The sequence below is a fragment of the Dryas octopetala genome, chromosome 8 (genome assembly GCF_963921425.1).
Source record: "Dryas octopetala chromosome 8, drDryOcto1.1, whole genome shotgun sequence".
In the NCBI taxonomy this organism is placed as follows: Eukaryota; Viridiplantae; Streptophyta; class Magnoliopsida; order Rosales; family Rosaceae; genus Dryas; species Dryas octopetala.
Window position 1 is genome coordinate 1,089,632 of NC_141373.1, and position 13,614 is coordinate 1,103,245.

Below are 13,614 nucleotides of genomic sequence, written 5' to 3' on the forward strand. Positions count from 1 at the left end.
AAATTTGCAGTAGAAGATCAAACCAAGTTGTAGTTGAGATAAATAAGGAAACATTAAATTTTCAATTATCTACTATAATATTTTTAATTAATTGATATCAGTTAACTTAAATTTAGGAGATAAAACAATCAATATTCCATTGGTAATGCATAATTATATTTTTCAGAAAAAAAAATTATTTGCTAATGTGTCAATGAATTTTTGGACCCACTCTAAATCCAAAAAAATATAAGGTTTTAGTCAAAATGGTAGCCAAAATATAGACTAGATTCTAGTCATCCCATTAGTCATTACTAGAGAAGTGTTAATGGGTCGGGTATGATATGGACAGAAGTGTTAATCGGTATAAGCCCAAGCCCAAGCCCAAGCCCAAGTCGTCTGATATAATCTGAAAACCTTAACCTAAACCCTGCTCTTCCTCGTCCTCTCCCAGCTTCGCACCAGTCATCCTCCTCACGCAGAAAACCCTAATTCCAGTCTCCACGTTTTTCTCCGGGTAAACTCTAACTCCTGCCTATTAGCTCTTCTCTGTTACCACTTTGCCACCATGAGCAACTACCTATCTGCACACTGAAATTCTTTATTTTAAGGCATAAATTTATTTGGGTCGAATAAATATCAATCTGAGGTTCTTTTGTTCTTTTTGGATTTATAAACTGATGTAATTGTTGATTTTATTAAACAATGTAAAACAATAGTATAGCTTATCTGGTCTGCTACTCCAATAATAAGATAAGACATTACAGTTCAATACAATACAATGCAGTCATGCTAAAATAATTCAGTTCAGTCCGGTGTACTGAACGAGCCCATAATTTATCAGCTCCTGTTTTTGCATCCTAAATCCTGTTTGTTTTGCTAGAAAATATCCTTGCTGACTACGTTCATATATGTAGAAAGTCGAAGCTTTTTTCTTTTTTTCTCCTATAAGAGATCCTTTTTACTTGCAGAAAAAAATGGGGGCAAAGGCGAAAAAGGCAATGAAAAAGCAATTGAACAAAGCTTCTGCTAAATTATCAGTATCTACTCCCAAAAAAGAAGTTGCTGCTGCTGCTGCTATTTCTACTCCTACTGCTACTGCTGCTGATTTCTTGGTAATGCTTAATTACAAAATATATAAATTCTCTTTATATCCAAGCTTTTTTTCTCTTTTGTTTTTGTTTTTTGTTTTTGTTTTTGTTTTTGTTTTTGTTTTTGTTTTTGTTTTTGGGTTCTTATTTGTTTGTTGTTTTGTTTATTTTACGAGGGAAGCCATTAGAAGGCGGTCCAGCACAAAAACTCCCCTTAGAAAAGCCCAAGGATGATGTTGCTAAGGTTTTATACATCGGTCGGATACCCCACGGCTTCTATGAGACAGAAATGCAAGGTGCAATAGATTGTAATATTGAAAAATATTACTGAAGAATGTTGTTATATACGTTTTGGTGAATATTATTACCATGTATTTCGTTCTTCTTATTAGCTACTTTTTTTCAGGTTTTTTTGGGCAGTTTGGTGCAATTAAGAGATTACGAATTGCGCGCAACAAAAAGGTGAGGCTCCCGGACACAACTTTAGCTGTGTTTTCCATGATAATCATAACTTTGAGTTTGTGATAGCAGATATGTCATCTTTGAGTTTTTTAGTGGTCTAACTGGGAGAGGCTATATCATGCTCTAAGATGTCCTTCCTTTTTCAGCGAACTCGTAACTAGGATTTATAGTCTTTGTTGAGAAATTTGACTGGTATGCCACATGCCAGATCAACTAGAAAGCTGTTACAAACAAAGTGAAGTTGTAGCCTTCGTGAAAGGTCCAGTTGGGTGATAACTTGGCTAAAGTGTTTTGACATGAGTTAGTAAGTTAAATTGGAATGGTAGCTTCCAAACCTTGACCTAGTGAGTAAGCTAATTCATAGGGCAAGTTGAGACTCAAGGGACCCATTGTGGAAATTTCTTGAGTTCTGGCTTTAGGGAGAGAGAGAGAAGCTGAAAAATTATCATGGACCAAGGAACTAAGGTCCTTTTGGAATAATAAAAGTTGTATTGTGAATTTATGATGCTACCATGGTGAAAAATTATTGGTCTCTCTTGGGTGCCTCATTTTAAGAAATACATACTGCCAATGCCAGGGATAGCCCATTATTGAAGTTTCCAATTGAAGTGTCTTTAGTTCCTTGTAACTGAAAATAACTTGAATGTTTGTTAGCTCCCGAATGTAATTCTTCTTCTTTCCTCCCAGAATCATGAGCATTTAGTATATATCGTAGTTAAGGTAATTGTTACTTTTCTGAGTGATTTAACATTTTCTCCATCTGTTGTCTAACAGACGGGAAAATCAAAGCATTTTGGCTTCATCGAGTTTGAGGACCCTGAGGTTGTACTCGTTTCTTTATAATTTAGTTTTTAAAAGCCTGCCCTTTGTACAACATTCATTTGTTGTTTTTTTTGTGCTTACACTGCCTTGCCTTTTGCGCAGGTGGCGAAAATTGTAGCTGAAACTATGCATAATTATTTGTTGTTTGAACATCTTTTGCAAGTCCATCTTATTCCTCCACAGAATGTCCACCCAAAATTGTGAGCAATTAATTATGTTTTTCTTTTTTATGATATATTTGAGATGGTTAAGCTGTTTAATTAATGTTTCTCTAAAATTTTGTCATATAACTTGTTTATAGTAACCTGTTCCTGCTTGGAAAATGGAGCGTGAAATGACTAACTATATATTGAAAAAAGCCTAGTCTCATGGTGTCACTGTGGTGTGTTTTCATTTTTACCTCATAGACAGTAATAAATGTCTCTTGTAGAAGTTTTGTGCTTATTATGCAATGGAGTGATGGAGAGTAGAATTTGTTTTGATGGTATATATGGTGCATTAAAAATGAATGGAAGTTGGATTTAATGATACTTGTACCAAAATATAATTTATTGTAGTATTTTGGTTATTGTAGCTTTGTGTAGGACAATTATACACCTACATATAGAAATGTGCCAAAATTCAAGATTGACAAAACACATGTATGGGTTGAGAAACTGTCACATTTTTTTCCCTTGCAAACCAATTTGGTTGTTATGCTAACCATAAATTGCTCACAGTTTGTCTTGTTTATTTTATAGATGGAAAGGTTACAACCGATCCAAGCCCTTGAACTGGGTCCAAATTGAGCGGAAGAGGCATGACAAGGTATTCAGTGCAGACATGAAAAAGCAACCCGACCTCTAGTCCTGCAAGGACAACATTAAATTTTTCATCGTTGGGTGATGATTAAGCTTTTCATTGTTGGGTGATAATTTTTCAGGAAAGAACCTTGGAAGAGCACAAGAAGTTGGTGGAGAAAATTAAGAAGAGAGATCTGAAGCGCCAAAAGAGAATTGAGGCTGCTGGTATTGATTATGAGTGCCCAGAAATTGTAAGAATCTAGTCCTGGTTTACGGTTGTATATATAAGATATCTCGTTCTCAGTTGTATTTTATTTAACATTGCAGCAATTGCACTCCATATTTCATCTCGCCTGCATTTGTCTGTGGTTGATTTAGCTGCTACTCATTGTTCATGTTTTCGTTTCTTTGCAGGTGGGTGGTAGTGATCAGCCTTCTCCAAAGAAGAGGAAGAGTGATCAGCCTGCTCCAAAGAAGAGGAATAGTGATCAGCCTGCTCCAAAGAAGATGAAGAGTGATCAGCCTGCTCCAAAGAAGATGAAGAGTGATCAGCCTGCACCAAAGAAGATGAAGAGTGACAAGCCTGCTCCAAAGAAGATGAATGATCAGCCTGCTCCAAAGAAGATAAAGAGTCATCAGCCTGCTCCAAAGAATATGAAGAGTGATCAGCCTGCTCCAAAGAAGAGGAAGAGTGATCAGCCTGCTCCAAAGAAGATATAGAGAGTGATAAACCAGCTCCAAAGAAGAGAGAGTGTGATCAGCCTGCTCCAAAGAAAATATAGAGAGTGATAAACCAGCTCCAAAAAAGATGAAGTTGATTTGATAGGATGAAGCGTGCACTGGTTAGTAGTTATTCCACCCACCCTTTAGCTGGACAAAGAGGCTTGCTGGATATCTAGAGGTTTTGTACTTCTTTTGGAGTTTCTGGAACCTTCATTTACTCTTTTGTAGCTCATCATTTATGACCTTTTCATCACTTAGTGTAATGTAATCATGTTTTAGCTATCTTCAAGCTTTATAAACATCTTCAGTTTTAAAGATATCCCTTGTAGGGAGTATTCAAAGAGGAAATCTCAGTATTATGTTTGTTTTCTCCTGAATTCAATTCAGGCAATACGTGGTTTTAACTTTGAAGTCTTTTTTTCTTTCTTTGGATATTGGTAAGTTTTATGGATGTTATGTGTAATAATAAAAGGTTTTCATTACTACTTTATAAGTCATACTAAATACATTATAATGTTTTCTCTGCACCCACTTAATTTAAGATGATGTTTTAAGTCACTTTTAACAGTCACCACATTGCTTCCAAAAAAGAAAATTATCCCATTTCATCAAAATAATTTTAAAATTGTTGGCCATGGTTGTATGATACCAATTTACCACAGGGTAGAATATAGGGAGGCTTCTATATATTAATTTACATTATTTTTAGTATTTGTCTATTTTGGCTTTCACTTTCGCCACCCCTTGCTTTTATATTTATAAATTCTCTCTTGTACCGTGGAGGATTATAACATGAATGACAAACTAATTAGGGACATCAATATCTATTCTCATTGCACACACCATGGTACATTGATCAATCATCTCCCACCGGAATACATGAGTACTAAAGATCAACAATCAGTGCAGTAGCATTTACGGCGGAGGCCACGGCAATGGCCTCCGGTAAAGCCGCCACCCTCTTGTTTGCAAGCAGATTCACAGCTACTAGTCGACACACAAATTCCCTTGAACGTACGGCTCCGATTCTCGCAAGTCTTGTACTTGCCTCCACTATGCCTTGGCTCAGCAACCACTGGTCCCATCTCTGTCAATTCAACATGGAATATATGCATTAGTAAGTAAATTAATTCTACCTTATTATTCATGCTCAAACCATAAACTTTGCTTCTTTCTTTAATTTTACGATTATCTCATGTCTTTATGATTCATTAAGATCACGTACATCTATTAGTTTCATATGTCTATTACAAAAATCAAATAACAAAGAGGCATGCGAAAGATAGAAACCAGTAGCTAATAGAAGCATAAGGAGGATCAAGGAAGTGGAAAATAAACGCATGGAGGGATCCATCTTGACTTGTATTTGTGTGTGCACGTGTGAATTAGGTGGGAGATGGATGGGACGATTGATGCCAAGGATTATAGCCATTCAAGGCCCTTATTTAGGGTTCTGGAGCTGATTAATTGACAAGGGGATCAAACAATTTTTATTCATTGATAAAACATGTGTTTAAATATTTTAAAATATAAAAGACAATTTTACGTAAGACGATGTTTGGCTGTCAAGCGTTAGAACACTTGATGCCATTGCAATGCGGTTACACCTCAATTCACACCGCAATTTCCACATTTTTGACACTTACCGAATGTATATATTTGCCTTTAGGTGTGCCTGTCAAGTGATGAGAGAAATAAATAAAAAGAAAAAAATCCTGCTTAGATAGTGTAAATGTGTAATCAGTTTTGGTTCTTTTGGGATTAAAATAGAAATAGAAAAATAAAATCGAATCGGGACCGTAGGATCTGGCGTCAACGTCCATGATTAAAACCTCTGTGAATTGATCTGTTGCGAAAATGCGAAGTCTGAAAAATTAATGAATAATATAGTGGGTGGCCCAATTTTGATCGAGTTTTTTGTTTTGGCCATCAATTTTGATCGAGTTGTGTTAAAAGAAACGACAAGAAAAAAAGGCCAGCAATAATCTCTGTGAGAGAAGAGCGGTCGGAACTGGGAGGTGGTATAGCTGATAGTGAATCCATAAGAGCCGTTTGGAGATGGCAACGACAGCTTGTTTCATTATCGTCAGCAGAAACGATATCCCCATTTACGAAGCTGAAGTGGGATCCGCTGCCAAAGTATCATTCATACCCTTGCTTATTTGTGCTTTTCCTTTCCTTCAAATTTCTAAATTCGATTCAATGAATGGGTTTTGTAAATGGGTTTCTAAGTTGCTTGATTATATAGGTTTCTAAATTTCTTAATTCAAATGGGTTTCTAAGTTTCTTGATTATATGGGTAATGGGTGTTGATGTGTGTTGATGGGGTGTTGATGGGTGTTGAGTTGACAATTGACAGAGAGAGGATGCTGCTCAGCTGCATCAGTTCATATTACATGCGGCTCTGGATATCGTTCAGGACCTTGCTTGGACTACCAGTGCCATGTCAGTCACTTTACTTGTCCTCTATTCCCATCTTCTTCTACCTTTAACTTGTTGCACTTATTAGTAATCTTTCATTTCATTCATGGTGGTTGTTGCAGGTACTTGAAAGCAATAGACCGCTTTAATGATCTCGTGGTTTCCGTCTATGTTACTGCTGGTCATATCCTTTATCTTTTCAAATGAATTATATGTGTCACCTTCACCTATCTTAGACTTCTATGGCTTTTCTGATGATTTTCTATTTACTGCCTTGAAGGATTTTTGGTTATAATTCAGTGTCTGCATTGTGTACACATTCATTTATTACTTTTAAGCACAGCATCTATTTTTGAGTTATTGAATTGTTGGAGTTGAAAGCCATTCTGTTTACAATTATTCCTTTGTTTTTTAAATCGATAAGCTACTTTTGACCTTTTTAACAATGATATAACCTCAGTGGATGGGATACTAATGATGTCAAATGTATGTTTTTATGTTGTCTTCAATTCCCCAATTCAGTGCTGTTGTCATTTTAGTATTATTTCATCAGAGTGAAAGGTCTCATCAATTTGTTTATAATGGAATGTCGTGCTCTGTTAGTGTACAGTTTGCAGTTTGATATTTTCTTTGACTAGACATACATACCCGACTTATGCTACTTCATGACTCCCGTAATGATGATGGAATTAAGAGTTTTTTCCAAGAGGTTCATGAGCTTTATATCAAGGTAAGTTACTACTTACCACCCCACCCTTTTTAAGTTCCTTTTTACATTTCCCTATTATGTTCTTTATGTGTGACATAATCTTTATGGGTCTTCCCCATGTCCTCTAGAATGTATACTCTTTACCCTGTACCCTCTATTTTGAGATGAATATAGGCAGACGACATATTTCCTGCTATGCATTCTGTAATTACAAAATGTAAAAGTGAGATAGCCAGATTTTAATTAAGACACCTTAATTGTCTAATGAAAAGGCCAGCTTTCCTAAAAAGTACATAGTTACAGTGTCTAGGCTACCCAAATCAAATTGTTTAATTCATATTGCCTAGATCTGAATATCAGTTCTGTGAAGACCATTTCAAGTCAAATGTTTTCCAGGAACTGTAAACAGCAAGTGAAAACAAAATAAAAGATTGCTGCATGTTTTGATGGTTCTGACACAATTGAAATGCCCAGCATAAGAGTCCATTTTAATCTTATAGTTTCTTTGGTCTAATGTTAGTTTCATACACTTTCTATTACTGCAAAATAAATATATTTTTTTTTCCTTTGTTTTCAAAAGTCATGTTTGCAAATTATATCATAATTTCTACAATGTTTCTATACTTTTCTGAAACGTTTTCATGTTGAAGACACATTCATGGAGTTAAATATTTTAATATGTTTCCGAAATGTATTCTAATAGATGGTTTAAATCATCGAACTACAATGCGTAGTGGGTCCCATAAGGGATCCCTCATTAGAAGGGGCCTGATATATATTATAGGGAATTTCTCTAATCTGGATGTCTGGATTCTATTAAAGTCTGGTTGTGCAACTAACTGCTGAATTTGTTTCTCATGCATTGCAATTGTGAATGGAACAGTATTGCGTGATTTCCTATGCATAACAATAGTGATTGAAAGAAAACACAAGGGTTATATAATATTAAAAAAATATGGTTGAAGATGAAACATGTAATGATTACCGATTGTTTTTAGTTGGAAAAACAGTGCATGGTTTGTATGCACTGCAATATCATACATAACCAGACTTCTATTGAAGTCTGGACATCCGGATTGGAGAAATTTCCTATATATATATATATATATATATTTGCAGATAGTTTGCCTTCTGGAAACAGTCTGTGGTAAATCCCTCATATTGTTTTCTTGTCTGACATTGTACCAAGTCCATCTATGAATCTATGATTAACTAATTTCAGTTCTATATTATAATATGAATAAGGAAATGTTTTTGCTTGATTATATACACACTTGTGGAGTTAATCTTTTGGCATGCATGCATATAAATTTGCATATAGTTAGCTTTGTGAAAACAAGCCTTTGCTAAATCCATCATTATGGTTTCTTGTCTAATATGTGTACCAAGTCCATCTATGACTAGCAAAATTTTCCACTCTATATTTTTAATATGAGTTAGGAAATGTTTTCTGTTAGGGTATCCAGTACCCTATCTTCTAGCCTTAGAGCCTTCTAGCACAAATCTTTTCAAAGCATTCTTTAAAATTCTGTCAACCTGATTTGATGGGATAAGCTTAAGCATGGGTTTTTTGAAGTTAGATTTCCCCAAGCCTCGTCTTGTACATTATTTCATTACACAATTTCTGTTCAAACACACATTTACCTGTACCTTTTTCATCCTATAATGAAGGATAGCTTCTGTCAACAAGAATTTCAGCCGTTGTGCTTCCATTTTGTATACCTCATGTTGTTCAAAGTACTGCATTTGTGAGGAATTCTGATATCTTTTAGTATACTGGTCTGATTTATGCTAATTAATAATCCTTGAATTAAAGGTTTGTCTTAATGTACTCTCTACTCTCTCCAGTTACAAAACAAAGAATAGGGTGAACTGATCTCTGCCTACCTCTCCATGTTTCTCCAGTTTGCATCGGCAGGGTTATATTGGCAAATAAAATGGAAGGATGAGATTATTTCTTTTTGGTAAATGAAAATTTATTGAAACCCAAAAAAATAAAGGAGCAACAAAGGGAGAATCCCCAATGAGAAACCAAATTACAACCAGCCAACCAAAATAACAACAGAAAAAAAAAAAAACTGTTGATTATTGTTATTCACTTTTGCTGTACTCAAATGAATTTATAACTGACTCAAGACTCTATTACACGAAGATATTGATTATTCACTAATAAGGTGCTTGTGTATTCACAGACTCTTCTCAATCCCCTCTACTTGCCTGGTTCACGAATTACATCATCACATTTTGATACCAAAGTTCGTGCCCTTGCACGAAAATATCTGTAGCAGCCATGCATCCTGCGGGGAGACAAGCTCTTGTTTTTTCAGAATGAGGTGCAAGTTTTCTAATATAGGGAATTTGAAGGCTTTTTTTCTTTTCTTTCCATGATTTTAGTTCAAGATAATGAATTAATGATGTTAATAAAGATTTTAGTTCACCATATTTAGGGTATGTTTTCATATTAGAAACTGTCTGTATTGCATTTATGTATATGCTGTCACTAACAGTTGTACTGCCAGTAGCTAGTTTATTTACTGATCGACTACTATTTTGAGGGTGGTACTACCTGTATCTGTTATAGCCCTTTATCAGTTATTGTTATTTTGTGCCCGTTTTTAAGGAGTAACTAAATATGTATTTTGTAGGGAATATATTGTCCTTGAACATTGAGATGCTTACAGTACTTTTGTTAGAGTTGGGACTTTTGTAAATTTTGAATGTTATAGAAATTTATAGGAGAGAGGATGCAAGTAAGATTGGAAGATGGTGTATTTCATTTCATCAACAAGTTGCCTATTTGTAGGCAAATGAAACTTGGAGGCCACCCTTATAGCTTGGGGGTTACTCCAAGTGTTCTTTAATTTACATTGGTGAGGTATCTAAATAATATAAATCACATAATAACCCTTATGGAAGATGCTATATTTGTGGGCAGCCAAATGTATTATTATTTACAACAGTTCTGAATATTTTCAATACTACCATTAATTACAGAGATATGACAAGAGGGGATCAGGAGGCATGCCTTTCTTCCATCTTTGCTCATTGGCAATGAGCCTATCAAGTAAGAGTAACCAGAGAAATAAGGTCTTTAATTTAGGGGGAATATTAATCTTATTGTTAATTGCTTCCACATCCAATCCCTTAATGGCAAGGTTGTAAGCAGTTTTTACTGAAACACACACACATGCAAGAGGCCAATAATATCCATCAAGAAATAAGAATCGTCACTGTTAATTACATAACACCAATTTTGGCTCTCTGCTCAGTTGTTCTCCTCTAAATGATGAACAAGTTGTAATTTGCTCTTTTAGCTAACGCCATGGAAAGAAACGTGGGGGGGTAGGTACTACGTAATAGGTATGTATATAAATTTCAAACTTTCTAAAGAAAGGAAAAACGTAAATGAACTAAATTAGTCTCGGGTCTCCCAACAAAAGGAAATTAATTAATTTAGTCTTACTGAGACTCAACTACTAGTCTACAACCGACATAAGAATTAATATATGGAATATGACATTATGTATAATAAATAAATATTGTGTCATAGTTGAATTTTGAATGATTATTGGTAGAAGTATGTATGTATAATAGTCCAAGAAGAAATAAGAAATCATGTCGTATGCATATACCTCAGCTTCCTCTCCGTTAACACCGATGGGCTTCTCTTGTTGCAAACAAACAATTCAGGTCATTTGAGAGAGAGACAGAGAGAGATGGCGGGGTTGTTTGACAAGCAAGCACAAGTGTACTTGGATGGAAGGCCAAGTTACCCAAAGGAATGGTACTCCAAGTTGGCAGCTCTCACCCCTCACCACTCACTCGCTTGGGATGTTGGAACTGGCAATGGTCAAGCCGCTCTTGGTGTTAGTCTCTCTCTTTATTTTCTTGCAATTCTTAGCTAGTTAATTGCTATCTATTTATGCTTAATTTGATTAATGAAAGGATTATCTCGATCGGATCACCAAACCATGGATGCCAATTGATACTTTCATTTGATTGATACATTTCTATATGCACCATCTCAATTCTGCGAGGGAGGACCGACGTTGAGAGGCAGGGGGTCGGGCGACCCTCCAACGCCGGTGAAGCCTTCCCTTGAAGCCCCCTTCTTCAACGCCGGTGACCCTCCAACACAGCGGCATGCTCATCACCTGTTTGCTGAAATTCCCCCAGCAGCCTTCTCAGTTTGTAGCTTCTGTTTTTTTTTTTTTTGGTTAAAATTATCCTGCTCGAACGGCGTCGTTTCGAGCCAAGATTTAGAAAAAAATTAAAACAAACCACATAGCCCAACCCCCAATTCCAAACGCAACCCAACTCACCCAAGTGACCCATTTCCCCAGCCCAGAATAAAATTTCTGAATCCGCTACTTAGTCTGTAACTATCACTCGTCTCAATTGAAAAGAGGCTGTTTTTGTCCTTTTAACCCAAAATGAGTCAATTTATCAAAATTTGCAGAAGAAAAATTATATGGTCATTTTTATTGAGGAATGCACTCTTTGTGACTTTGTTTTTATTTGTTTTAATTTTATGTATTTATTACAAGTTTAAGGATTATGAATCCATATGCCCCTTTCATTGAGGGATTTCTCAAACAAATCAGTTCACTTCATATAGTATTTTAACGATTCAAACTATCTATTTTTTAGGTCTTTATTAAAAAATTATCATTTCAAAAAATTAGACAAATTGTTAACTATTAAGCTATCTAATTTTGATCAAATAAATAGATGAACAAAAAATTTTCAACAAACACTTGAAATGATGACTATTTAATCAAAAGGGTAAATAGTTTTCAATTTATTTAATTTTTTTTTTCAAGAATGATCATTCAATAAATGCACTTTCAATCATCAAAATACAATGTAAAGTAGATCGGACAAAATATCATTTATTTACACTTGAATGTGATATTCTTAAATAGAAAAGGAAGTATGAATCCCTTAATTAACATAGATACCAGTTACTTAATTAATTTGTTAAACCTCATGCAGGTTGCCGAGCACTACGAACAAGTAATCGGAACTGACGTGAGTGAGTTCCAGTTGCAGCATGCAATGCCGCACCCTCGCATTCGATACGTCCACACTCCACTAACCACCACTACAGACGACCAACTCATCGCCTTGTTCGGGGCGGAAAACTCAGTTGACTTGGTGACTGTGGGCCAAGCTGTCCACTGGTTCGACCTCCCAAACTTTTACAACCTCGTCTCCCGCCTTCTCAAAAAGCCAGGAGGCGTGTTTGCGGTTTGGGGGTACAATGACATTGAAGTTGATCCGTCATTCGATCCAATCATGAAAAAATTTCATGACACAACGCTGCCTTTTTGGGACCAGAACGCCAAGTACGTGTTTGATGGGTACAAGACGCTGCCGTTTCCTTTTGAAGATGTGGGATTTGGGTGCGAGGGAAGTCCGGTGGCGCTGAAGATTCCCAAGGAGCTGTCGTTTGGAAAGTTTTTGAAGATGTTGAGGTCGTGGTCGGCAGTCACTACGGCCAAGGATCAAGGTGTGGATTTGTTGTCTGAGAATATGGTTAAGGAGTTTGAGGGTGCTTGGGGTGGTTCTAAATTGGTTAGGTCTGTTAGCTATAAGGCTTTTATGCTTGCTGGAAAAGTTAGGGTGTAATAATTGAAATTGTTTTAATTTTCGCTTTATATATAAAGAAGATAGAATGGGAGGTGGGGTTTAAGATCGAGTTGCTTAAATAATTGATACAGCTAGTCCTAATTGATTAGCTTGTAATATTTAATAAATAATATACAACTTCTTGAGATTGAAGTTTCAAGGAATTTGTAATCTGTTGCACAGACTGTTCCCCCTTGAAGTTTGAAATATACAACTTCTTGATGGCTACAGCTTCGGACTCATGAAATTTGCATTTGTTGGTGTAGAATGCAGGCATCAAGTTCATCTAAGTAGAAATTTAAGTAAGGATAGATGTATGATGTATGATGTACTTGAGCATTTCACTTTCACTTTGTCGACCATTTTACCGATTTAAAAGGATTTTTTTTTTCAAAAAGATTAAAAAGTCATTATTGTTAATTTTAGGAGAAAGAGGATTAAAAGAGTAGGAATGAAGTGAGTTTTTTTATTTTTAATTTTCCCATTTAATTTTGTACTAGATTAAAAGACTTTGAGGTAATTTGACTTTATGATACACAAAACTCCACTCCATTCCCTCATAATCAAAGCAAAACCCATAATCTTAAGGGTTATTGTCTGTGCATGCACCGCTTGCATTCAATGATTTGAAAAATTATTCGGTATACACTGCCGGTATACTCTATAAATATAAATTTCTTATAAATCAGTTACATCACATTATAATATGTCGATTATATTCAAGGGTTTAAATTTTGATTTTTAGGGGTTCTGAAATTTTAACACACATTCGATCAAATTTCAGAATATTTCACAAAAATTTCGAACATCCTAACAGCCAATTTTTTTGAATTTCAGATGAATTTTGTCGAAATTTCGCTAACTTACTCAATAAAGCAGTAACCCAGGCCACCCAACTAACCCTCACACTGGCGGTAACAAACCTAGCCATCTCTGTCTTCTACATTCTCCTTGCTGGCGGTAACAAACCCAGCCACCGGAGTGATTTGGCAGG

General features: G+C 35.7%; 3 protein-coding genes and 1 pseudogene across 3 annotated transcripts; 3 read left to right on the forward strand and 1 right to left on the reverse strand.

Moving 5' to 3' along the window:
* The first annotated feature begins 359 nt into the window (after positions 1-359).
* LOC147275698 (RNA-binding (RRM/RBD/RNP motifs) family protein) lies at positions 360-4,215 on the forward strand. The gene is made up of 9 exons (XM_086254396.1): positions 360-496; positions 951-1,094; positions 1,252-1,366; positions 1,477-1,532; positions 2,307-2,354; positions 2,457-2,554; positions 3,095-3,161; positions 3,277-3,387; positions 3,551-4,215. Exons 2-9 carry the CDS (start codon positions 957-959, stop codon positions 3,854-3,856), a joined length of 939 nt encoding a protein of 312 aa, XP_086110522.1. The 5' UTR covers positions 360-496; positions 951-956; the 3' UTR covers positions 3,857-4,215.
* A 537-nt stretch (positions 4,216-4,752) lies between these two features.
* LOC147275699 (defensin-like protein 2 pseudogene) lies at positions 4,753-5,213 on the reverse strand (annotated as a pseudogene).
* A 551-nt stretch (positions 5,214-5,764) lies between these two features.
* On the forward strand, positions 5,765-9,655 carry LOC147275700 (SNARE-like superfamily protein). The gene is made up of 5 exons (XM_086254250.1): positions 5,765-5,998; positions 6,219-6,304; positions 6,403-6,463; positions 6,924-7,010; positions 9,182-9,655. Exons 1-5 carry the CDS (start codon positions 5,918-5,920, stop codon positions 9,272-9,274), a joined length of 408 nt encoding a protein of 135 aa, XP_086110376.1. The 5' UTR covers positions 5,765-5,917; the 3' UTR covers positions 9,275-9,655.
* A 945-nt stretch (positions 9,656-10,600) lies between these two features.
* LOC147275701 (uncharacterized) lies at positions 10,601-12,840 on the forward strand. The gene is made up of 2 exons (XM_086254675.1): positions 10,601-10,855; positions 11,985-12,840. The coding sequence occupies exons 1-2, from the start codon at positions 10,706-10,708 to the stop codon at positions 12,618-12,620; spliced, it is 786 nt and encodes a 261-aa protein (XP_086110801.1). The 5' UTR covers positions 10,601-10,705; the 3' UTR covers positions 12,621-12,840.
* Positions 12,841-13,614: the final 774 nt, after the last annotated feature.